The sequence below is a fragment of the Diospyros lotus genome, chromosome 10 (assembly GCF_014633365.1).
Source record: "Diospyros lotus cultivar Yz01 chromosome 10, ASM1463336v1, whole genome shotgun sequence".
Lineage (NCBI taxonomy): Eukaryota > Viridiplantae > Streptophyta > Magnoliopsida > Ericales > Ebenaceae > Diospyros > Diospyros lotus.
The window spans coordinates 28,720,934-28,746,068 of NC_068347.1; the positions used below are offsets into that span (position 1 = coordinate 28,720,934).

Below are 25,135 nucleotides of genomic sequence, written 5' to 3' on the forward strand. Positions count from 1 at the left end.
ATAAAAGTATCCTCACGCCCGATTATATAAAAATTTGGTCTAGATATTTAATTAGCTACTATTTCTAGATAAAATCTTTTTTTAAAGTCATCCTAGTAATATCATAAGTTCTACCTTATTAAATTTGTGAATGAAGTCAAGTGACTGCTGAGTTATAAGAAATAACGAAAATAACACCTCAAAATTTATACTTTCGAATATCGACTTTAAAAACTTTAGGATCTATTATTAATCACTTCCAACTATTATCTTGATTGTTAAATTTATTATATTATTCACAAAAGCCTTCATATTTTCTTTCTTTCCCTGTAGTAAAGATGGGTAAGAGACAATAAAGAATTGAGTTTTATTTTTCAAAATAATGGCATAACTCTTAAGAATTGAGATGGGTATTTAAGGCATATTTTAGGGTTTGGTTGATAGAGTTTCCTCCTCAATTCTATATTTAGGATTTTAAAAATAAAAATTGAAAATAAAGTTTAATTGTTTGTTTTCATTTTGTTATAAAAAGACAAAAACTATTAAAAATCAATTCACCCAAAAAAAGGGCTATTTCCGAGTCTATTCCAAGACTTTCAGATATAACTTTTGGTTATTATTTTCAAAATTTTGAAGAAAAAAAGCAAAGTCATGAACAATAAGGCAAGTTACCAAATTGGCCATTGAGCTCTTACGTTAGCTACCTATTAACTTTTCATTTTAATATTGTTAAACACAATCAATGATCGGCTAATATGGCCTTATTTATAAAAGCTCAGTGACTAATTTGGCACTTTGCTAATTTTTATAAAAAGATAAATTATTTTTAAAATTCCAAATCATAGCGATTGAATCTGTGCAAAATTTTCAATTCATTTATTTTCGCTCTTTTTGTATGAGACACTAACGATCAAAAGCATCAACTGTGCCAACAAGAAACTAAAAAAAAATTCACTTTTATCTCCCATATATTTAAATAAATTCTTATATAAATTCACACATATTTTTACTCTAATATGAAAGAAATTTCTTAATTTACTCAAAAAACAATGTGATAATATTCCATGGAATTTTACTTGCAGGGTCAACTAGATTATGTGGTTTGCTAATAACCGGCATTCTAAATTATTGTATTGATATTTTTTAAGTGATATCTTGACTACGGCTTCTTCTTTTTTTTTTTTAGCTAATTAAAAATAACTATTGAGTTCATAAGAAGAGGAACAATCCCAATTCCCAAATCTAAATCAGAAAAGCAAAGAGTAGACCTCATTTTTGACATTTTTGTGACCTATTTGGGCCTAAAGTACACAGACCAATTTGTCACTTTGTCCTTTTAAAAATATTTTAAGAAAATTAAATTGTCCATTATTCTTTAGCTCGGGACGAAAATGGATATTAAATTTTTACAAATGAAATCAAATTAGCCAACTACCAACTGTTGACAGTGCTATTGCCCTCTAAGTCTAACAACGTTAGAACAAAAAATAATGACCGACTAACGAACCCTATTCATAAAACTTTAATAACTTATTTGGCATACATATTAAATATAGTGATTAATTTAATACTTCACCATTTTATTTAAAGAATAAAAACAAAAAACTGGCAGCCCAAATGAGAGTGTACATTTGACCTACGTCATACAAGACTTGCAAATTAAGATTGACAGCCAACTGTTTTTTGTCCCAAGGCCTGTTAAAATGCAGACTAGCAACTTATGGGACTTTTGCAGAGAAGATGGATGGAAGTTCATAGCTGAAAATGAAGAAAATATTCAATGTAAACTGTAATGACTTGGTATACCAATTCAATCATATGTCGTAATATATTCAAATTATTGTAAATACGATATAATAGTTTAGTGAAATAGACTACTTTTTATTTTAAATTTATAACACCATTAACTATTATGTATGCATGCATATATCATACATATTCATATATGAACAGGACAGTTACGCTGATTATTCTCTCCTGAAAATGGACAAATTTGTCTACTCCATTTGTCCTAAGAGCTTGGCATTGTTAATTGGTTGAAAATCACCTTTCAGCTGCAATTCATGCTTGAATCCCATATGAAGAGAAGAGAGTCAGAGATACCACAGGTGCAAGATTACAAGCAACAAAATTCCTTCCTTTTCATTGGAAGACACTTTAATAGTTTTTAGGTACCCAACTAATTAAGAAGAACAAAGACAGATGGCAACCAGACAGAGCTGCAGCATATGGGATTAGTTAGTTAGCCACGAGGTTGGTTTCAATCCCTCCAACGATTGCCACAGCTGGGGTTGCAGCAAACAAAGAATAGTGTCATACCTTCTTCTCCCCTTGCAGTTGCCTGCACAATTTTTACATTAAAAAAAAAGAATAAATTTCAAAACAATAATATTCTTCAATCACCAGCAGCCAATAGTTTGCAAGAAAAATTTGAGACTTTTGCACGAGCAATTATGTTCATAGAATTTCTAACTGACAATTGGAAAGGTTTCACATTAGGTTCTGAACAGAATTTTTTCACACATTTCCTGATATTATAAAATGTAAAATAGCAGCAAAAGAAAGACAAAGGATAATATTCTAAAGTTGTCAAGGACCTGATCTTGTTGAAATCAGAAATCATGTAACACTACTTGTATTCATATGATTATTCGTTTGGGGATTACTTCTCTAGGCTGCTACAGTGAAGTTCGAATAAGAATGAAAAAGAATCAGTTGGTTGATTCCTATTTGGTTTTGGAATAGAACAAAAACCTAGAACAATTAAGTGTTATTAAAGGCGCGCCTATGCGCACCAAGGCGCACCCTGGGCCCCTGAAAGCATTCCAGGCGGGCGCAGCCCAAAGGGCGCGTGTCAACCCAAGGCACCTTAGACAAAGGCGCGCGCCTTGGGCTTTTTAGCTGTTTTTCAATGTTTTTATTTCACTATTTGCTACTTTATTTATTTTTTTACTGTTTAGGATTTAAATTTATTGCTTCAATTACAAATTTGATAATAAGTAAAAAAGCTACTACTTCAAATGCTCCAATTGAATTTGAACTAGATGAAGATAGGGAGAATTGAACAAATTCAAGGCATGCAATAACAAAATGCAACATTAAGTCACCAAAACAAAGAAAGATGCAAATTCAAGTCCAGTATATTACCTATCAAAAAAATGTATGAAACTATCATCACATTTCTAAACCATAGAAATCATCCAACAAGAGGAGTAGATGATGTGGAAGAAGTTATTAGAGATTATGCTTCTAATGATGAAAATATAGAAATGTTTGATCTTGATGATGAGGATGATTTTTAGATTATTTAAAATGCATAATTAGTTAATCTGGATTAAGATTTAAGACCACCTATAAATTTTTTTAAGATTTAATTTAAGTTGATTTAAAAACTTTTAGATTATATTTTTTGGCATTTTTTATTGTTCTTTTCGTTAGTATATGTTGAATTTTTTAATTTCCTTGATAACATACTTGTAAATATGTCATTAGGAGTTATAACTTATTTTATACCTTATTTTTCAAGTAGAATATATATTTTTCTTTTTTTTTAGTAAACATGTGCCTAGTTCTATCAGGTGTGCGCCTCGCCTTGCACCTCAGGCTCCAACACCCTTTTGCGCCTTAGTGCGTCTTGAGTTTTTAATAACACCGAGAACAGTCAAACTAATCAAATATAAGATCATGGCATTATGTTTCTCTAGAAATTGGACATTCAATGTACTCCTGCAATAAAGGCAAAAACCTAAAGTGTACACAATGGCTAAAAATCACCAGAGAATTTGCATGAATGTGTCATAGGAGGCTTTTGATGGAACTGAAATATAACCATGCAAAGCTCTGGAACAGTAAAACTTATTGCTCGTTTGATTACAATTTCTTTTTTAGTTTTTTGTTTTTGTTTTCAAAATTTTATAAACAAAATTTTCTTTTTTGCTTACAAAATTTAAAAAACGGAAACAAAGAACTAACAACGTAATTCCAATCAATCCAGCCCTCAGTGCCTAATTCTTAGAACTGGAAACTTAAAATAAGGAATTCATATTAAAAAACTCATAAATTTTCCACCATTCAGAAGAGCACAGTTCTCAAAGACAAATTTAGATCCTTGCAGTGTGGATTTTATATACTGACTAGTAACTGATTGTATATCATTAAGACCTGTTTTTGTTTTCAAATTGCACAACAAAAATATTCACAATTAAATCTAAATGGAAATTATTGAGCTATATATCGTCTGTGACTCAAATATTGGAACGACTGTCTCTTCAGCAAATTCATGCAGCCATTTTGCAACTGTAGTTGCAAGCAAGAAAAGACGATTGCCAGTTTCTTTATTATTTAAGCATAGCTCATACTCAAAATAAAAGTTTACCTGGAAGAAAACTGCTTCTCCATGGCCACATACAGAACATCGAACTGATTTTGTTCGTGGAAGAGTTGGATCTGCAGCCACATCCTGCAATACTTGGGTGCGCTCCCCTGCTGAATGGTGTATCTCATTTCTGTAGACACAATAGTTATCGGCAACTTCCTATATAGTGGTGAAGAAAGATATTGCACATCAGCAATTGTTGACCCCTCATTTAATAAAATATGAAATCTAAACAAATTCAGAATGTGATTCTATCCCCTATGAAAAAATAAATCAACAGTGATGGTACCCTCAGACTCAATGGTTGAATCCAAAATCTTCTGTGTTGCTGTGAAATTTAGTGAAGCCAGATATGAGCAATTTACCACCAACATCATGCATATGCAGAGTAAGTCATAGATGAAATGAGTGCAAATGCTTAAAAAAAATTAATGTCCAATTAGATCAGAATCTGAGAATTTGTTCATGCATCAAAAAAGATGCAACATTTAGTGTCTTCCATCCACCAGCCCAGCACAAGTAGTTTCCAGAAGTTGCAGTCTGGTTAATAAGGCATGTAAAGCCATGAAGACAGCCTTGTATGATCTACTCAACAATGGACTACAGAGAAGAACATGGTGTTGCCTGTTCCAGATTTTCTAGCAGATGCTGATTAAGTTTCCAATATTTTATACGTGTATAGACAATAAATAGTCATCCAGAATTGTTAACTGTGCTTCAAGAAAGTTCACATCAGAAAAAGGTTAAAAATTGCCTCTATTTCCCTTGATGATGATGAAACAGCATGCCAGAACACAATTCATGCTGCAAACATCAGAATAAGTTGCACAGAACCATTTAGAGATCACCATAAAACAAATGAAGTGAAACATAAATACAAGACATTTCAGTTATTGTGAATGGAAATATTATGTATAAAGACATACCATAGAGAAATGAAGTGGTTTTGTTAGATTCAATGGGAGTGCAAATGAATAAAAAAAGAAACTAGAAGTCTTTCTTATCCCCATACCATTTCTTCCTATTCAGATGCTCTAATTCCAGCCACTGACCAAAGCTGAAGTGACAAAGCAAACTTTGGAGGGAAGATTCTAACTAATGAATCTTGTGTGCTTCTCCACCATGACTGGCATGACATGAGAAAAACTACATGCTTTGGAAGACAATATGCACCTGCATACCTGATTTCTTGTTCGAAGAGGACTAGATTTACTTTAATGGGCAACTCATAACATTATTCCTAAAAAAGTTAGATTAAAGGGTAAACGATGTACGACTATGTAGACAGTAAGCTAGATACTGAATGAACTGAATTTCCAGTTCCATTTACACGAATTTGAGCCTGCCAATGGTTAGAATGGCCAAGTTAATTTAGAAAGATTTCACACTATGTGCCACCAAGACTGTACTGGCCCATTCCAGTGCATGGCATACGGCAAAAGAGGGAAGACCCTGCACAAAAACAAGATAACAAGTCGACCTACAGATGCCAGCTATTAAGGGGTATGCTGTACTAAATGTTTCCACTAGATTTAAACCTTTATATGCAAGCACAAAAGAACAAAGGTTATGAAAACTAAAGCAGTGAGCTCAAAAAATACGAAGTATTTTACATAAACGCAACTATCATAGTTCAGCAGCAATAAAGGTAAAAACATCGTAGCAATTCCACAGAAGCCCCAATTTTGAACCCATAGTTCTGCCCCTTTCACATTTCAAACAAACCGACATACTTTCAAGCCTTCCCTTGACACAGACATGAACCATAACCCTTCCGAGAGATAGTGACACACATTGAAAAGGTAAAACGAAATTACCATTTTAATCAACGAGTACTAGAAAGCGCAGTTCAAGGGTTTGTAAAAGGAATTAAGCTCGTAATCAGCGAAGTAAATTTATCATATATGTAAGTCTATCTGTTTGTCCATTCAAGACCGAAAACCCTAAATTTAGTCAATAATACACACACACACACACACACAAACACAGACCTGGTGATCGCAATTGCGGCAAGCGTAGAGGAGGGCTTTCTGGTCCCTATCTTCCTTGGGGTAGAGAATGTTGTTGCTGAATGGAGAAGAAATCATATCAAGGGAATGGATGTGAATCTCGGTGTATGCAAGTGAACGAAGTTAAAGTAAAGACGGTTCGAGGATGAAGATGGATGGACGGATGGACTGACCATTCGCGGCAAAATTTCATGGTACTCATTTTGAAAATCTGTGATTCAGAGAGAGAGAGAGAGAGAGAGAGAGTAGAACAGTTGCGTTCTTTCTTTCCTTCTCCTGCTTCTGGCTTCTCAGTATTCCCTCCTCGCTCCCCCTGTCTCTGCCTCTGGCTTTGTTCTAGACTTCAAGAATGGCGTCTATGATTTACGGATCCGTCTCGGGTTTGCTATTTTAACATTTTTGAATTGTTTATTGTATCGAAATATTAAAAGATTAATTTTAAATTATTTTATAATTTCAAAAATATTATTTTATTTTCATTCTATTTCATTATTAAATCTCTTTTAAATACAACTCAATCAAGCTGAGTATCTTTATTTAAAAAAAAAAATACATTTCACGAATAGAGTATCTATTATTTGTCAAAATTATAATCTATTTCTGTTATTCAGAATTATATCAAATAACTTCTTGAGTTTAAATTTAGAGGGTATTTTTTAGTTTTATAAAATTATGATTTTTTTTATTTTAATAATAATTTTGAGTGATAACATATTAATAATATTGATCCTGTCTGCTTTATGTCAAAAGCAATAGGGAAGAAAAATATATACTCAATTCAATCCTAAATTTGACAGGAATAGAAATGGTCTTTGCTTTTAAAAAAAAAGAAGATGATATTATTATCATGTTAAGGTGATAGCATCAGAGGAGGTGTTAATATGGCAAGATTCTGATTTTGCTAATGATTTGATTTGATGCAGTAGCATAAGTAACAGTTTTATTTACTGTCCAAACATACATATATTCTATTTACCAAAAATGCTATTTATTTAGCACTAACTTGTGACATGATATTTGTATAGTAATATGATATGATAAGATTTAACGTATTATTAACAAATATTCAACACCACTGCTTACAGAGACAAGAATAATGAAGTTGATGCCTCCAGTACATAGATCGAGCGATTAGATGAACAATATGCTGGTATCAATGTAGTGGATTGCGAGTTCGATTCTAGCTCTACTCAAGCCCTAAAAGCCCAACTTACGATTTACCTCTCTTGACGTATTAGAGGGTACGAGCACCGAAAATCGCGCAAGAACGATCCTTCCAAGAATAATGAAGTTGATGGTCGAAAATCTCAAAGTGGTCATTTGGATTGGATTTTCGATCTTAATATTGGGGTCTCACCTCACGTGCAAACAAATAAACGGGTAAACAAATACTTAAGAAGACATAATTAATAAGGGCTATTAACATAAAAAATTTAAATTTTTTCGTGTTTTTGCGATTTTATCCAAAAATTTCAATTTTAGCAATTATATCTTAATTTGATCAATTAATTGTAATTTTATTTACTATCCAAATCTGATTTGTGAACGTCCAAGACTCGTTGATGTGGCATGTCACTTGACATTTTAAAACATTTTGAGTGGACCACATGTGTAAAAAAAGACTATTAATACAAAAATCTAAATATTTTCTCTTTTTTGTGATTTTATCCAAAAGTTTTAATTTTGACAATAATATTTTGATTTGATCAATTGGTTGTAATTTTATTCACAACCCAGATTTGATTCATCGGTGTCTAAAATCCACTACGTCACCTGATATTTTAAAACATTTAGAGTGGGCCTTACATGCACGTGTAAAAAAAATAAAAAAACTAAAATAATGTTAAGTATATGTGCGTGTGTCTGTGATAGATATATTTACAAAGAAAGGTAGGCGAAGGACGACGACAGTGACAGACGATGTTGCTGGCCTGAAAGTGGTGATAGAGGCCGATCTAGGAAAAAGGTCGAATCTGGAAGCTTGATGGGCGATCATTGACGTTAATGGGGCTACCTTAAGCGACTGACGACAAGGGTGAGGCAGTTGGCAAAGGACGTCATCAACCGACAATAGCAAAAGGCCGCCAGTCACTTTTTGTGAGATGACCTTGAACAAGAAGAAACCTAGATTAGTGATCAGTCTAGCTCCCAAATTAGTTGTCGTCGCCGTGAGTAGCAACAAGCCCAGATCAATCTTCACTTCCAGCTTCTAAATCTGTCATTGCTGTCATCATCACCATTCTCCTTTGTCATCGTCACCTTGATCGTCTTTATCATCGTCACCTTAATCATCTTCAACTTGCTTCTCTCTCTATGCATATATATATATTTAATATTATTTTATTTTATATTTTTTTACACGTGTCTAGAACTAACTCAAAATATTTCAAAATACTAGGTGACATGAAATTGCAACAAATTGATTAAATCAAGACCTTATTATCAAAATTAAAATTTTTGAATAAAATTACAAAAATGCTAAAATGTTTAATTTTTTTGTGCAAATAGGCCTATTTTTTTTACGTATACATGTAAAATCCAATCCAATCAAAATGTTTTAAAATATTAAGTGATATGCCACGTTAATGATTTTTAGATGTTGACGAATCAAATTTGGGTCGTAAATAAAATTACAACCAATTATTCAAATTGAGACTTTATTATCAAAATTAAAATTTTTAAATAAAATCACAAAAATACAAAAATATTAAAGTTTTCATACTAATAGGCAAATTAATAACTACCCTCTGATTACTGTGATGATAACTAAATGAACTGACTCAGGTGTCCAAACATTGAATAAGAAGAGACCATTAACTACCCCTCCTCTGGTTACTGTGCCGATGACAAACTTACTCAGCTGTCTAAACATTGAAAAGACAGGAACCTCTTAACTAGTCTCTACTGACCATCGACTATTGACAGAAGAAAATATAAAAACTGGAAAAGATGAAATTAATGTCTTAAAAACAATAAAGAATAGAACAGCCTCGAACTCAACTCAAAGTGGACAGAGACAGATTCATTATGCCATTCTTAATTTCTGCTGCACCATGAATTGATGTCTAAGAAGAGCACTAGAGCTTCCTATTTCAAGCCTACACTACAAGCATTGTAATGTACAGCTCTCCTTAAACTAAAAATACAATTATATGTGGAGAAAACAAAACAAAACAAAACCAAACCAAAAAAAATACAAAACAAAACACATAAATGTAATCTAAACAGATTCTCCTCAGTTACAAAGGCATCCACCACCAAACAAAAAAGGAAAATTTGTAGCAAGGGCAACTACTATACAGTTTTCAGTTCCTATAATATCAATTACGGCTCACATATATAGCTATGTAATAAGGGGAAGAAGTATCATGAAGACAAAAAGGGTAAAGAGCAAACGGAAATTTGAAAGGAGGCCATCTGAGCCTAAAAATAGTTTCCCAGCAGCACCAATTACTTGGCTCAGAGATTAATAAAGACTAAACGAAGGGTCGTCTCAGTCCACAGTACCAAGGTATAGTCTCTCCCACCCCTTCAGATGCTGCTGCACGGTATCTGGTCTCGGCTTTGGTGGAAGGCGCCGCATTATTTTGTCAGTTCCCGCCACCCTTTCAGGAAGAAAGTTCCACCCTGCATATGCTTACTGCTGAATATACATTGGCCATATGTAGAGACATGGGAAGGTAAGGGGAAGACATCGACATGCTAAATATTATTCTGAAACTAAACTCAAGACCCATTGATGGCCATTTCCGGTGATGAGTTTGGCGGTATTAATGGGCAGTCCTCTCCGCTTATCTGTCTATCATCCAGAGTATTCTGCAAACTTTCAGAGCAACTTCTAGGACCAGTTGGTTCTTTTTCTGCATGGTTTTCCTCATCTGAACTTGCACACGTACTGGAACAGCTTATGGACCCCTTATCCGGGCATCTCTCTTCATCATCTGAGCTATTCTTTGAGTCTGAGGAGGGAGGAACGTTATGCGTGGTGGTTGCTGTTTTTTTGCTGGGTAATACTGCATGACTTAGAGTTGAGCACAAAGCAGCAAACACATTCCCTTTGACCTTTGCGTTTTTAAGGATGTGTCGCTTCTTCTTTATCAGGTCAGGCTCCTCCTTTCCAGCCAACTTTCTTTTTAGCCTAAAGGATTCAACTGTTCCCTCATCTTCATCAGAAATTTCTGACTGCTTCCTCGGTGGTGGCTTGTAGTCTTCATCATCATCATCTTCATAATCAACAAGTCCACTAGGTTTTGAACTACAGAGTTGACATAAAGATATTGCATTACAGAAAGAGTGATAGAAAGCCACATGTTACAGAAGCACCATTCAAATACCTTAATGATGGGTAATGCACGGAAAGAGTGATAGAAAGCCACATGTTACAGAAGCACCATTCAAATACCTTAATGATGGGTGATGCACGGCAGAACCATTGGATAAAACTGACTGAGATTGTACTTTGGCTGAACGCGACACTGAAGCATGAGCAGAATCTTCCTCATCACTGATCAAGCATTCCACATTAAGTCCCTAATGGACAAACAATCTAAGAAACACCTTGATTACAAAATAATATGAACACACCTGTCTTCATTGAAGTATTCTTCCTCTTCTTTTTCCAGGGCACGTTGATCTATCCGTTTTCTTGGGTCCACAACATTAATGGAACTTTGCACTCCAGATCCATCAAGGGACTGCAAATGAGCTTGTCAAGTAAGGATATATATATACAAGCAGATAATAGATGGAAAAACCTGACAAGATATACACTCCCAGATAATAGATGGAAAAACCTTACAGAACTGGAGAATACCTGCTCATGTTTAACTTTCAGAGACTGAATGGAAGTTAAATTCTCAAATTTAACCAACTGATTCCAGAATGAATCAAATAAATAATTGAGTAGTATCTTCAAGTTCTCCTGCACAAGACAAGCTCATCAGCAGATAGTCCTTGCCTGATATATATATATATATAGTAAGTAAATATGTAAATGGTCAAAGAGAGGTGGTCACCATCCGGATATACTCAAAAAGCTCCAGTATAGCAGAGGTCAGCAGGTTATTACGATTTCCATTATAAACAAAAGTGTCAATAATTGGTTTCAAAAGGTTTTTCCTCACTATATGATTCAGCAGATGCTCATCCTGCAAAATGCCATTGAAGTTACCCCTGTAAAAAAATGGTGTCCAAAGCATATTCAAGAAAATAACTCAAATGCAAAAGTACCCGCCATCAGTTTTGCTGTCCTGATGGGGTGGATTTTGGTTTTCTGTTGTGGTTAGGCATGCTCGTTACAGCTTTCCAACAGTTAAAAGAAGTAAAGCTGGTTTTTTGAATTCCTTATGGTTTTATATTCAGAGGATATACCAAGAAAATCATCATAAGCCAGAGGACAAAACAAAGCGCCAACAGCCACAGATAAATGTAGAAATATTAAGAGTATGTGGGTAAGACTACAAATGACAGAACTAATAATAAATTAAGAACAAGAGAGATATGAAGAAAGGATATGAAACAGAGCAACAAGGCTAGAAAGGGGGAGAATCAGGAGGTCTCAAGGCTGGATTATTGTACATAGAATGATAGAAATGTCAGAACTTTAGAGGTGATGGGCCACTTTATAGGATACAGTAACCAAATACCAAGGAGATGATTTCTAACAAAGATATGAACTAAACAAACCCTACAGGTTTGGACCATCCTTGACTATGCCTTAATCCATATAACTCAGTCCTGATATGACATGATAAAAGAAATCTTTTGCCAAGCCGCCAAATCGACCTCCGTTATATACTCTGAGAAATTTCTGTTCCCAGCACCCAAGGCACATAACCCTAGAATACTCGTTAGATATGATCCCAAGGTGTTCAGATAACCACCCTCTCTTGCCTCAAATGGAAGTGCTCATCCTTGCCTCTCAAGTGTTACTCAGCCAGAGAGTTAGGTTTCTAATAGAAACAAAAAAGAGGACACTTGCTAGATGCCTCACTAACTTGTTTCAGTTTGGTTAAACCCTAGTAGTATAAATTTTCTGATTCAGTTAGCCCCAACAATTATTGTTTCCTATATAGGACCAGACATGTTCCCCCTCCAAAGGCTTACACATTTGGGTAATAAATGTTCGCATGTTGACTGTATTTATTAAGAACAGGTACCAAGAAAGGATAACCTTCCCTAAACGAGAGTGATTAAATTGAGATTAATCAGACAGCTTACTATCACTTTCACTTTCTCATTCTATTCTTCAACAAGATATTCAGTTGTGCAGACCTAAAGAGTACTCCTTCAACTGAATACCAGCACTTATTCCTTGCTTCATGATGGATAAGCTTACTACTGAATCATATGGGACAACTCAGGCAGATCTAGATTCAAGATTCACAAGAGCGGGTTGAATGTCAACATCTTCAATTGCTACTAGACCAAAGACAGTACCTAGTGTTATATCAAGCCACCTCCTTTTGATAGGTAAAGGATATGAAATAAAAAACGTGCTAAGGGGGCACTCCCCTAGTACAAAGTAGACTGTTACATGACCTCACATGAGCCCCTACAGACTATAAAGCAACAGAACATAACTAGTACAATAGAAACAAACCCAAACAAAATTCCTCTATTGTAATTGAATTGCTACAAGCTGATCTGATTGAGTAGAATGGAACCCTGGCGTTAGTACAGTGGATGCATCGAATTACATGCGTTAAGCATACTGACAGTGACACAGATCCCTTTGATCAAATAGTGGAAGCAGCAAATCCTTTGCTTTTGGGTGAGGTCCTTTCATACCATGCCTGGATTTTACCTACTAGAACTGTTGGAGAGAGAGTCCTAACTTATGAAGAAGTCTCGGAAGAAGATAAAGAAGCTGATGCATAGCAGATAAGTCTCCAGCAGATCAAAGAAAGGGGATAAAGATGCAGCCAAATAAAGTTCCTAAAATCTAGGAAAAATAATAAGAGTAGATAGAAGTTTTTCTTATCTTATTTTTCTGTTGTATACTAGCTCCTAAATTCTAGGATTAGATTACATTAAACCTTGTATAAGTAGGTTCCTATCTATTGAATCAATTGAGGCGAGTTCATTGATCATAAACTCGACTTGAATTTGGGGTTCTCTACTCTAGGGACCAAATTTGTTCATGGTATGAGAGGTCGGTTTTCAGAACTGAGTATCTCGATCAAGATAGCTAGCCCTAATCCAGCAGCCATTCCTGCGACTGATGAATCCTCTCTTGGATCAGCATCCCAATAGACGAGTATGCAGCCTACCATTATTCCGGCCAGCACCCTCTCCATGGATAGCCAAACTCTGCAAATCACACAGCACATGCCCCTACACTCCCCAACAAAATGGGGTAGCTAAGAGAAAAAACCGTCATTTACTTGAAGTGGCTAGATCCTTGATGTTCACAAGTTCTACTCCTAATAGGTATTGGGGGGAGGCAATTCTAACAGCTGCTTACTTGATTAATAGGCTCCCAACCAAAGTTCTAAAATACCAAACACCCTTGAACAACTTGATGACTACCTTTCCTTATGTTCGGATTCTCAATACTCTTACCCCAAAGGTGTTTGGATGTGTGGTTTATGTTTATCAAACCAGCCCAAACCGTCACAAACTAGAACCAAAGTCATTCAAGTGTATTTTCATTGGTTATTCTCCTACCCAAAAAGGATATAAATGTTATTGTCCAACATCACAAAAATTCTTTGTTTCTTGTGATGTAATATTTGATGAAACAGTCTTTTATCACACTGGTATTGCATCACCAGTGGAAGAAAGCCATTGGGATCCTACAATTTCAATGCTATCACACTGCCTATATCATCCACTACTACTTGTGATAATCTTGCAGTTGTTTGTTCACAACCTGCAACAATTGAACCCAGCAACATTCAACCATCAGCTGCTACAAGCCCAATATCTTATCACAACCCAGATGAACTAGGAGAGACTGACCTAAGGGAAGAATTGAGTCCAGAAAAACAACTTAAAGTGTACTCAAGAAAGCCAAAAAATCCTGCTCCTCAAATCAGCCAGTTGTTGGAACCTGAGATCGGTCCAGAAAATGAAGAAAAAGGTACAGCAGCTAGCAATGATCTGGATCTACCTATTGCAGTCAGAAAAGGAGTAAGATCTTGTGTGAAATATCCCATATCAAATTATCTAAATTACTCTAAATTATCCCCACAGTTCAGGGCATTCACTGTAACTATGGATGAAGCTTCTATTCCCAGCAATATACATGAAGCTTTGGGTGATACAAACTGGAAGAATGCTGTGATGGAAGAAATGAAGGCTTTGGACAGCAACAATACATGGGAACTGGTGGACAGACCAAAGAATAAAAAGATTGTAGGCTGCAAGTAGGTATTTACTGTCAAATATAAATCAGATGGGAGTATAGATCGATATAAAGCCAGGTTGGTAGCCCAAGGGTACTCTCAAACCTACAGAATAGATTATGAAGAGACGTTTGCTCCGGTTGCAAAATTAAATTCCATTAGAATACTTCTATCCATTGCTGTTAATTTAGATTGGGAGTTATTTTAGTTTGATATTAATAATGCTTTTCTAAATGGAGAATTGGAAGAAGAGGTATATATGAAGATTCCATCTGGTTTTGAAAACGAGGAAAGAATTGGGAAGGTATGCAAACTACACAAATCTCTCTACGGTTTGAAACAATCCCCTAGAGCATGGTTTAAAAGGTTTAGCTCAACCTTAACCAAATTTGGCTACAAGCAAGGTGAGGCTGACCATACTCTATTTATTAAACACTCAAATGGGGAAATATGCATATTGATTGTGTACGTTGACGATATAATTGTTACAGGGGATGATACTAATAAAATTGCAGCTCTAAAACAAAGATTGAAAGAAGAGTTTGTGGTAAAAGACTTGGGAAATATGAAGTATTTTTTGAGAATGGAAGTAGCAAGAAATAAAGAAGGTATTGTAATATCTCAACGAAAATATACTCTTGATCTTCTAAAAGATACATGAATGCTTGCATGCAAACTGAGACAAACTCCACTTGAGAGGAATTGGAAGTATATGAAGAAGGATGATGATCCACTAGTAGACAAAGAAAGGTATCAAAGGTTAGTTGGAAGATTGATTTATCTGTCTTTAACACGCCCAGATATAGCCTATTCAGTAAGCATCATAAGTCAATTTATGCATGCCCCAACTCAACAACATTTGAAGGCCGTATACCACATTTTAGGATACCTAAAAGGCACACCAAGTAAGGGACTGTTGTTTAGAAAGACAGATGAAAGAGGGGCAGAAGGTTTTTCTGATGCGGATTGGGCAGGATCAGTGGTTGATAGTCGATCTACATCAGGTTTTTGTACAAAGCTATGGGGTAACTTAGTCACATGGAGAAGTAAAAAACAATCTGTTGTAGCAAGAAGCAGTGTTGAAACAGAATTTAGGGCAATTGCTCAAGGAGTTTGTGAATTAATTTAGGTGGTCAGATTGATGGAAGATCTACAAATGCCATTAACCAAACCAACACAGCTCTATAGCGATAGCAAGTCAACTATAAGCATTGTTAACAACCCCGTACAACATGATAGAATAAAATATGTCAGAATTGATCGACACTTCATCCAAAGAGAAATAGAAGATGGAGGAATACAACTTACCTATATTCCCACAACAGAACAAGAGGCAAATATACTAACTAAATCCATGGCTAGACCAGGTTTTGAATATCTCATCAACAAGCTAGGAATGAGAGATATCTATTCCTTAGCTTGAGGGGGGGTGTTGGAGAGAGAGTCCTAACTTATGAAGAAGTCTCGGAAGAAGATAAAGAAGCTGATGCACAGCAGATAAGTCTCCAGCAAATCAAAGAAAAGGGATAAAGATGCAGCCAAATAAAGTTCCTAAAATCTAGGAAAAATAATAGGAGTAGATAGAAGTTTTTCTTATCTTATTTTTCTGTTGTATCCTAGCTCCTAAATTCTAGGATTAGATTACATTAAACCTTGTCTAAGTAGGTTCCTATCTATTGAATCAATTGAGGCGAGTTCATTGATCATAAACTCGACTTGAATTTGGGGTTCCCTACTCTAGGGACCAAATTTGTTCAAGAACCAAGCCCAACCTTGCCCAACAAATTTAAAAAAAAAAGAAAAAAAAAAAACGCAGACTTGTTACTAACCCACCATTTGGTATGTAACATCTAGTTTCTACAATCACAAACAACTTCAGGCACTAACCGCTGCTTGGTAGCCTCTTGAATGGCACAATCCTTCCATGCATCAGCTTGAGGACACCTAATCAGCCTGATGCCTCTGCTCTTTGTGAGCCAAAGACCAGAGCGCAGGATCACTGGCTGCCCACAAATGTGCTATGTAACAAAATGGGAAATTAAATACCTTCAGAGGTGTACATTGATGCACCAAGTGACTTATATATGAACAATAACTCTGTAAGCCAGGCATTTATCATCACAGTTATCATTTGAGAACTTTGTAATCTTAATAGCCTCCACGGTAATTACAAGCCAAGGGATGACATGATATTCACTTGATGCAATCACATATTACTATTACTAGAATGCGAAATGATTTAATAATTGTTTATTAAATAAACTTTTAGTTTTTGCGTGAAACTCTTACTCAAGGAGCTTCAAGGAAAACACAAGTTTAGCTATGGAGTAATGTGCCTCATTTATGAACCAGATAAGCACTATCAACAGTGGGCAAATCATTCTAAACTTGGATGATGAAATAAAATCCACAAAAATTTGAGGATAAGTGCATGTGCAATTTGACTATGTTCCAGTGCATGAATTCACAATTTAAAGCACCTCCCCCCCCAACACACGCGCACACACATACACACACACAACAAAAGAATTGCATGAATTAGTGCACTTAGCTCCTCTCGGACATGAAGCATACATAGGCATGCCACAAAATTCAATAAAGCTGCGGCATGATATCTGAAGTTTGTGTTATTAGTCAAGCAATAAAACTTAAATGGATTCCTATATCCTTTTATCTCTCCATAGAATAGCATCAATTAACCCTCGCATGACTTTACACAGCCACTGACAGCCATTAATTCTTAATCTCCTGCTTTCTTCTTTCCTTTCTGGATCAAACAGATCGAAGTAAAAACGCAGAGAACTTGGTTGCTTTTTTTTTTTCCCCATCATAACAAAGTTATGTGAATTCAGTTAATGAAAAAGACTCACCTAAAATGATAATCAGTTCTAGCATGCTCTCCCTCTAGTTTAAACAATGTCAGAGAAAAGCCTTTTACAAAAGGCAAGTGATGATAAAACCAAGAGGAGATTCAATCAATAGAACCAAAAGAACCAAGACATAAAGCAACAATAAAGTTCAGCCTGTATGAGGAAGCATTAAGGAAAGAACACTATCCAAGCTGGTATGCCCACTACAGACAGCTAAAAAGGTAAAACCAAGTGCACAAGGCTCCTCTGTTGCAGGCTCTGGGGAAGGTCAACCACACGCAGCCACTACAGACGGCATCCACCACATACAAGGACCATTTGCAGGTTGCTAGGCAACAACCTACAGAAATGGTCACTGGATATAGCTGACCAGGCCTACAACAACAAATTAAACATACAAGGACATTTGCAGGTTGCTAGGGCAACAACCTACAGAAATGGTCACTAGATATAGCTGATCACAAAATAGAGACCAGGACAACAACAACAAATTGCATACAAGGACCATTTGCAGGTTACCTAGGTCAACAACCTACAGAAGTGGTCACTAGATATATCTGATCACAAAATTGAGATTAGCACATCAAGAACCAATTAGACCAAATATTCTGCACCGAGTCTTCCTTTGAAAGAAGTCATTCCATTCACTACACCAGATAGAATTCCACTGACTAACTTTCCTTGTATGCCATGTTATTCCTAGGGCAGTGACAGCCCAATCTGCAACAACCCACATTAATTACCCCAATCTAGGTCTTAATTAATAAAAATTAATGATGAGATGGCAACATAATTAAGAGGGAAATCAGTCACATTATCAAGAGAGAATTTTTTCTTAAATATGGGAAAAATTAACATATAGTCTTTCTTTATGTGCAGAGGTATGTAGATATTCATGTGTGTGTGATAGGTGCCTTATGTGAATTGACACATGTTGAGGAGGCTTGCATGGCTGCATGGGGAGGTAGATACGGTACACATTGCAGCAGCGCGCGCGCCTGTGTGTGTGTGAGAGAGAGAGAGAGGGGTGATGAGAGGTGCAGACATGCCTCCATAAATGTGCATGGCCTAAGGAGATGGTGAATGGGATGTACAAGCAGGGGAGAGGTTGTCTGCAGACTATTGGGGCAAGTGGTGCAGGCATGGTGTGCAATAAATGGTAGGTAGATTGGTTCTTTTCTACCCCACGCCAACCAGTGCCTATAAAGGGTTTAAATAGGGTGTTGGTGTGCAGGAGTTTTACCGCTTGGTGTCTGAAAGTAGCTAAGTATGAGTGATGGGGTGTCATGAGTGTGTTTGGGTACTTTGTGCTTGTGTGAGCGTGTGACTGGTGTTGTGGGCTTCATGCATAGTACTAATGTGGGTGGCCTTGCTTGCATGTCAGCAGGGAAGAAGTCTTGTGGGAGGTTATAAAAAGCTAAAAGCGCATTACAACATATTTCACTGTGAAATTATCTTCTGTACATACATGTGCGTAGCATAAGCATTTTGGCAGCTTAAATGGGTTGTGATTCTTGGGAATGCTTTGATGCAATATGCATTTGATGTTGTCCTGTGTACTGTATGTGATCATACAAATTGAGTTGGCTATGTATATGAGGCCAAAGCTTGTGCATGTCAAGGCCTAAGAGCTTGCCTGGGAAGTAGTTTGTTGACCATGGGGACGAAATCAGTATTGTGTCTGCCTTGTGGCCACAAGGGTACCTGGTTGATTATATTGGCTTCATTCCATTGCATGACATGCATGTGCATGTGGCCTCACTGATCTCTCATAATTTATTGCATGTTACCCATTATCTTCACAAGTGCCCAGGGAACACGGCAAGGGGGCAGACTAGAGGACTACCCTGAGGGGTGCACGGGCATTTAAGCATATTACTACTTGGGCTATATAACATTATATATAATCTTCGATAGCATGCTATTAGTGGGATCTTGGTAACTAACAAAGACAGTGTAATTAACATTTTGTACTCTTCACCATGGATGTGAGGTAGAAGTCAACATGTATCATGTATATGTATTCTTGTGCACTTTGAGGTAGATGTGAGAACATTTAATCACCGGTGATTTGAGTTGTTTTCTGTAGTGCATGCAAGGAGAGGAACCAGCAAAGGCTGGTGATGGTTTGAACATTTACAATAAGTTGATTCTAAGACTTCATGTGATGGGGAGGGTGAGATATGCAAGGATAAGGAGCATAGAAGCCCAGGGATCAGGAAGCAAGATGTGTAAAAAGATTTAATATATATATATATATAAAGGAGGCCTGGCCAAGCATGGTTGGGTCCTACCTGCTATGACTGGGGAGGTTGGGTAAATGAGTTTTGGAAGGGGAGAAAAAAAAAAAAAGCATACAAAGGAAGGAAGGAAACACGAGGGAAGTAGGGAACTGTAAATTAACCAAGACCCAAAAACAAATGGAAGTTCCTAATTAAGACCTAGTATCACCCAATATCCACCTGAGTGGAATGGTAGTTCACTCTTATTCCAGGCACATGCTAATGGCCAAACAATGGAGACTGCAAGTTCCCTGCTTTGCTATTCCGTTAGCAATCATCCATCACAATGATATTTGGCCAACCAAGATGATAAGATACAAGGTTGAGTCATCATTGGAATCAAGAAATAAGATAAGTTAAAAAGAAGAGGAAAAGTTTACACCCCTGTAATTTTTTTAACGTAAATCAATTTGGTTAATGGGTAGGCAGGATCCCCAAATAATCTATAAATGTAATTTGCAGATATACAGCTCAATTCCTAAGCAATCTGGTGTCTCCCTATAAAAAAAGGAAAAGGTAAGATCCAGAATTGATGACAAATGGAGACTTAAGGCTCTGAGATAAGTTCATACAAACATAGAATGCATAATCACAATATCCTAGTCAGATATCAATTTATGATTCAAGTATCAAAAGGAAATCACTTACATTGCGGGAAACTAGAGTTCGAAAAAAACGAACAGCAGCAGCTACAAGGTATTTTTCTCTCCTATTAGTCAGGCAGAGAACTTTATCTATCACATTATTAAGAAGAAAGTTGTGCCTGCAAAAAGAGGGGAACACATGAATACAAAAATAATCATTGACAGCAGAAGATCAAAGCCAAATGACTATTGAAGCACCACCAGTTGTTACCTTATTTTATATGGATGATGCAAAACGCAAAAGCCCAGCAGTTCACATATATTCAGAAGTATTTCTGGCTTTGCACAGATTTGATTTGAGACTTCCACTTTGTCAGCTGATTGATCAATGCTGTTTTGAGGGCATGATGATGTTATAACATCAAGTAACTGGCTGAAGTGCCTCTCATAGAAAATATCAATGATAGTATCTCTCTGCAAAAGAAAAAAGACAAAAGTTAAATGGTAAAAAGGAAGAAGTGTTTCAATGACATTACAGAAATGCAACATTACCACAAAGAACCATATTATACAGAGAAAATTTATATAAAAGCATCTTTAATCCAAAAATTCAGAACTATACTGCAAATATAAATAGTGAACCATGTACCTCAGGAATGGCACACCATACAGACAATAAATATAAAACCAGCATGCTCCAAAGATACATAAATGAAATGTAGCACCACAAATTTATAAACTGGAAACTCAGAACAAATATCTCTGTGAAAAAAACCCTATATTTTCTGGTAAACAATCTATACCTGACATCCAAAGTTCAAACATATTCTAGTAGGTAGCACTGTCTCAAATGAGATATCCTGAGTATTAGACAAAGTTTGATGCATAGAAACACAAATTGTCAAGTGAAGAACAAGATTCCAAGTGTTAACCAACATTTCCAGGCATGCAGCAACATTGAACTGATGAATTCGTTTACCCAGGAAATTTAAAATTAAAACAAGAATTTCATGCTGAGTGTTGGACGGAATTAAGGAGCCGAAGACAAGAAGACTTTCAGCTAAAAAAGGACTCTAGTAGATATGGATAAATTAGAGTAGATAATATTATATAGTGTAAATCTTGTTGTAAAGCTGGATTTAATTCCTAAGTTTTAGGAGATAGCTTTTCTATTTTTTAGGAGATAGATATTCTAAATCTTCTCCTATTTTCTAGGAGGAAGAATAGGATCCTAAGCTGTATATAAACTCCTCTCGTGAGTTCCATTAATTCATTCAAGTCTTTAATCTTTCTAAGACTTCACTGAGTTTGCTTTAAGACCTTGACACGACATTTTGTTATTGTAAAGACTTCCTCCAATATTGCAACACCCATAACATGAGTGGTGAAACACAAAAGATTGGATGATGAATAAAAGGATAGTTCAAAATGAGAACGCATACAAAGTAGCATACAAGACAGAATTGAATAATCTTAGGACCTGTAATGGTGGTCCAGAAGAAGAATCCAAGAGACTTCGAAGAATTTCAAGAAATTGGCAATGCATGTCATCCCCAAAATCTGTTACCATGCCCTTAACCTACAAAATCCACAAGAGCAGAAACAATAAACTTCACATCAAAGAGAGCAAAGGGAGAGAAACTTATCCTCCCACCCCCCCAAAAATTGGAAAAATAAATAAATAAGAGAGTGGAAGAACCAAAGAAAACAATGTTTTCAGAAGAACACTGCAAATAAAATGGCGAGGCTAGAATTAGAAGCATATTAATTTTCTAATAATCATGGTCACAATAATAAACAGTAGCACCAAAGGAGTTAATAGATCCAAACAATAAAAGAGAAACCAGTGCACAGGAATTTACCACTAAGGCTCCATGGAGAGTCAAATATGGGCAGCATTAGCCCCACACAAGAAGAGGTTATTTCTTTGTTCTGAACCTTTGACATTTAATTCATAATAAAGTAACCTAACCCCGTATGAAACTCGCTCTAGCATGTACCAAGGCCAGCCATAAGTAAGAAGCTACAAATGCAATAGGCAATTCCAAATTCTTACAAGATAAAGGTATGCTTCTATAAGAAACCCTATCTTCTTCCAATTTCTAAGTCTAATAGATATCCTAGGATCTAGTCTGACAGGTTAGACTCCATTGCAATGGTAGGCTTACTTGATCTCAGCACTTTTTTTTTTTTTTCACCTCCCAGGGGAGTGGGGGTGTACTAGTGCAATGGAGTCCAACCTGTCACATCTAGGTCCCAAAACAAGGCCAAATACTACAAGGTCTTCAACACATGAATGTCCAAATGGGACAGGTGAATAGTTAGTTTGCAACACTGGCCCGAAGGATTGAGGAACATTTTTGCAGGTATAAATCCTGTAGAACGCATTACAGGAAGCGTAGAGATAATTGTCCTAGGCATCATACCTTTTTTATGAGGTATGAACAATAAGTCAATGCTAGGTTCTCTTTTGTCTAGTATGCCACCACCAAGAGAACAAAAGATAAAGGACAAATAGGCAGAACCACAAATGCTGAGTCACTACCGCAGTGCTCCAACTGTAGGTATTTTGGTCACTAAATTGCTAGTTGTCCAAATTGAGTTTCATTGTGGAGAACAGTAAAAAAGTAAAGAAAAATATTCAAAGAACAAAATCATGAACCCAGTATTTATGAAATGGGTGAGTAGGATGAAGATCACGTTCACAAAATTAAGTAACAGAAGAAAGGGAATTTCATATCATTGACCATAAGAACTTGAGCATGAGGTAATGGGAGAATCTGTTATAGCAGTTAAGGAATTTCCCAAGGATGCTCAGATATTTGTTATCCAAAGAAACTTGTTAGCTACTTGAAGAATCTCACAATCTTTTCCATAAGGAATTCCCAAACCACTTTTCCCTTTGCCTGTTCTTTAGCAAGACATAGGTTTGGTCCCAGCAGTGATCCTTCCTACTTTGTCTCACTATAGAATGCTAAAAGCTAGTCCATATAAACAGTTTGCCAGACTTCATATCAAGGATTATGTTATGATTCAATCAAAGCCACAATGAGTTGGACCTTTCTTTGATTTTAGCTCTATTTTAGTGCATAATTGCATATAAAGGCCATTCTATTCCTCCAAATTAACCTCTTATTGACCCATTCACTGAACCTCCTCCAATGCATGAAGTTCCATTACAGCTACATGCACATAAAGATAAGATTGGCATTATTTAGGTGAGCAGAATTCTTTTAACACTGATGGACATATTCCACGTTTTCCTGTTCGTTGGGTGAATCCCCCAGAGTTTCCACTGTCTGATCCTACTCCACCAGAGTTAACAAGGAGCCAGCAAGATCTAACTACAGAAACAATTAGTTCTTCCCACTTTAAGCAGATAGATGTTGATGACTCACACTCTGCTACCAGTGACATGAGCCTACACAACTCGAGGATGAGTTTTTCTATAACATGGGGAGAATGGTGATAAATTAAAATTATTAAATCTTAGTGTTTGATATTAGGATATTTAGTTATTCAGATTCATTTTATTTAGATTTTAGATATTCATAAATTTTATTTATTTTGATAATATATAACTAGGGTAATTATCTTTTAGTTGGGATTTCAGACTATAAATAGGCCTATGATTAATTAGAGATTATGCTTTGGATTGATATTAAATTCATATTGATGAATCCCCCCCCCCCTCCCCCCCCTTCTTTTCTCCCTTAAATTTTCTCTTCTTCGATCTTCCGCAAATTTCTGGCTTTTTGCATCAAACATCCTAACCAAGAACTAGCATTTCGCAAACTTGGCAAATTGTGTGTTGAAAAACCAATTTATGCTTCTCTTGCTCACAAATGAGAACATTATTACCTACTCAACCATGATGAGAAGAGATACCTCAAGTAGGAGAGTACAGATAACCTAGACTACCTGAAAACTAAAGCTAACCCTACCATCCTGTTTCGATCTTAAAGTGCCTGACTTGATTTTGGTTCATAGTTTTCGAAAACTGTTTACATGGTCCAGCTCAGCAGTTGTCCAAAGATTTACCCAAACCAACCCAGGTGTGCATTTTCACAAGACTACATATGACCTGTTTTTGACTAGCTAGAATATATGCTTCCATGTAACATATATTCTATCTCATGCTTACATTTGTATGGGATTAAAGGCTTTCCACCAAATGTGGGTTAGATATCTCTCTCATTAAAAGAGAATATCTTGTTGAAACTTTGGACAGTGCGAGAGGAGCAACTAGACAGTCATCCAGCCACTGGTTTGCCCATAAAACCATCTAATCCTCTATTTGATTACTAAGAAGTTGGGGGAACTGAAAAATAGGAAGAAAAAAAGTATTCAATCCCCAATTACATTTCATCAGATTCCAGCTGTTTTCTGTTTCAACTCAAATCAACAAAATACTCATAAGAGAAAGCTACTTAGAAAGGGAGAGAACTTTGTTATATGATATATATCTAAAATCTAGTCTCATAAACTTGCAAATGATATATATATTGAAAGAATGTAGAATTTTATTAATGCAACTAATATTAAGAACATTATAACCCATAAGACAACAAACCCACAAAACACTACCTAAAGTATTCAAAACAAGAGCAGAATATGAATCCCACAACCACAACCAAAGCTGAAGAATTATAAGCTAAACCAAAACCATCTGAAGCCGAATCCCAGAT

The 25,135-nt window shown here is 36.0% G+C and overlaps 2 protein-coding genes across 2 annotated transcripts in view; both read right to left on the reverse strand.

Moving 5' to 3' along the window:
• Positions 1-1,839: 1,839 nt before the first annotated feature.
• LOC127810894 (DNA-directed RNA polymerases II, IV and V subunit 9A) lies at positions 1,840-6,724 on the reverse strand. Its single transcript, XM_052350484.1, has 4 exons — positions 6,537-6,724; positions 6,346-6,421; positions 4,355-4,513; positions 1,840-2,320 (listed from the first exon to the last, which is right to left on the reverse strand). Exons 1-4 carry the CDS (start codon positions 6,563-6,565, stop codon positions 2,240-2,242), a joined length of 345 nt encoding a protein of 114 aa, XP_052206444.1. The 5' UTR covers positions 6,566-6,724; the 3' UTR covers positions 1,840-2,239.
• A 2,833-nt stretch (positions 6,725-9,557) lies between these two features.
• The window catches only part of LOC127811543 (uncharacterized), a 94,813-nt gene continuing 79,235 nt past the window's right edge, over positions 9,558-25,135 (reverse strand). The window contains exons 17-24 of the mRNA XM_052351499.1: positions 21,928-22,026; positions 20,719-20,921; positions 20,512-20,626; positions 11,379-11,510; positions 11,177-11,284; positions 10,948-11,057; positions 10,766-10,867; positions 9,558-10,618 (exon numbers count right to left, since the gene is read on the reverse strand). Coding sequence (XP_052207459.1) covers positions 10,090-10,618; positions 10,766-10,867; positions 10,948-11,057; positions 11,177-11,284; positions 11,379-11,510; positions 20,512-20,626; positions 20,719-20,921; positions 21,928-22,026 — 1,398 coding nt within the window. The 3' untranslated portion in view covers positions 9,558-10,089. The remainder of the gene's footprint in view (positions 10,619-10,765; positions 10,868-10,947; positions 11,058-11,176; positions 11,285-11,378; positions 11,511-20,511; positions 20,627-20,718; positions 20,922-21,927; positions 22,027-25,135) is intronic.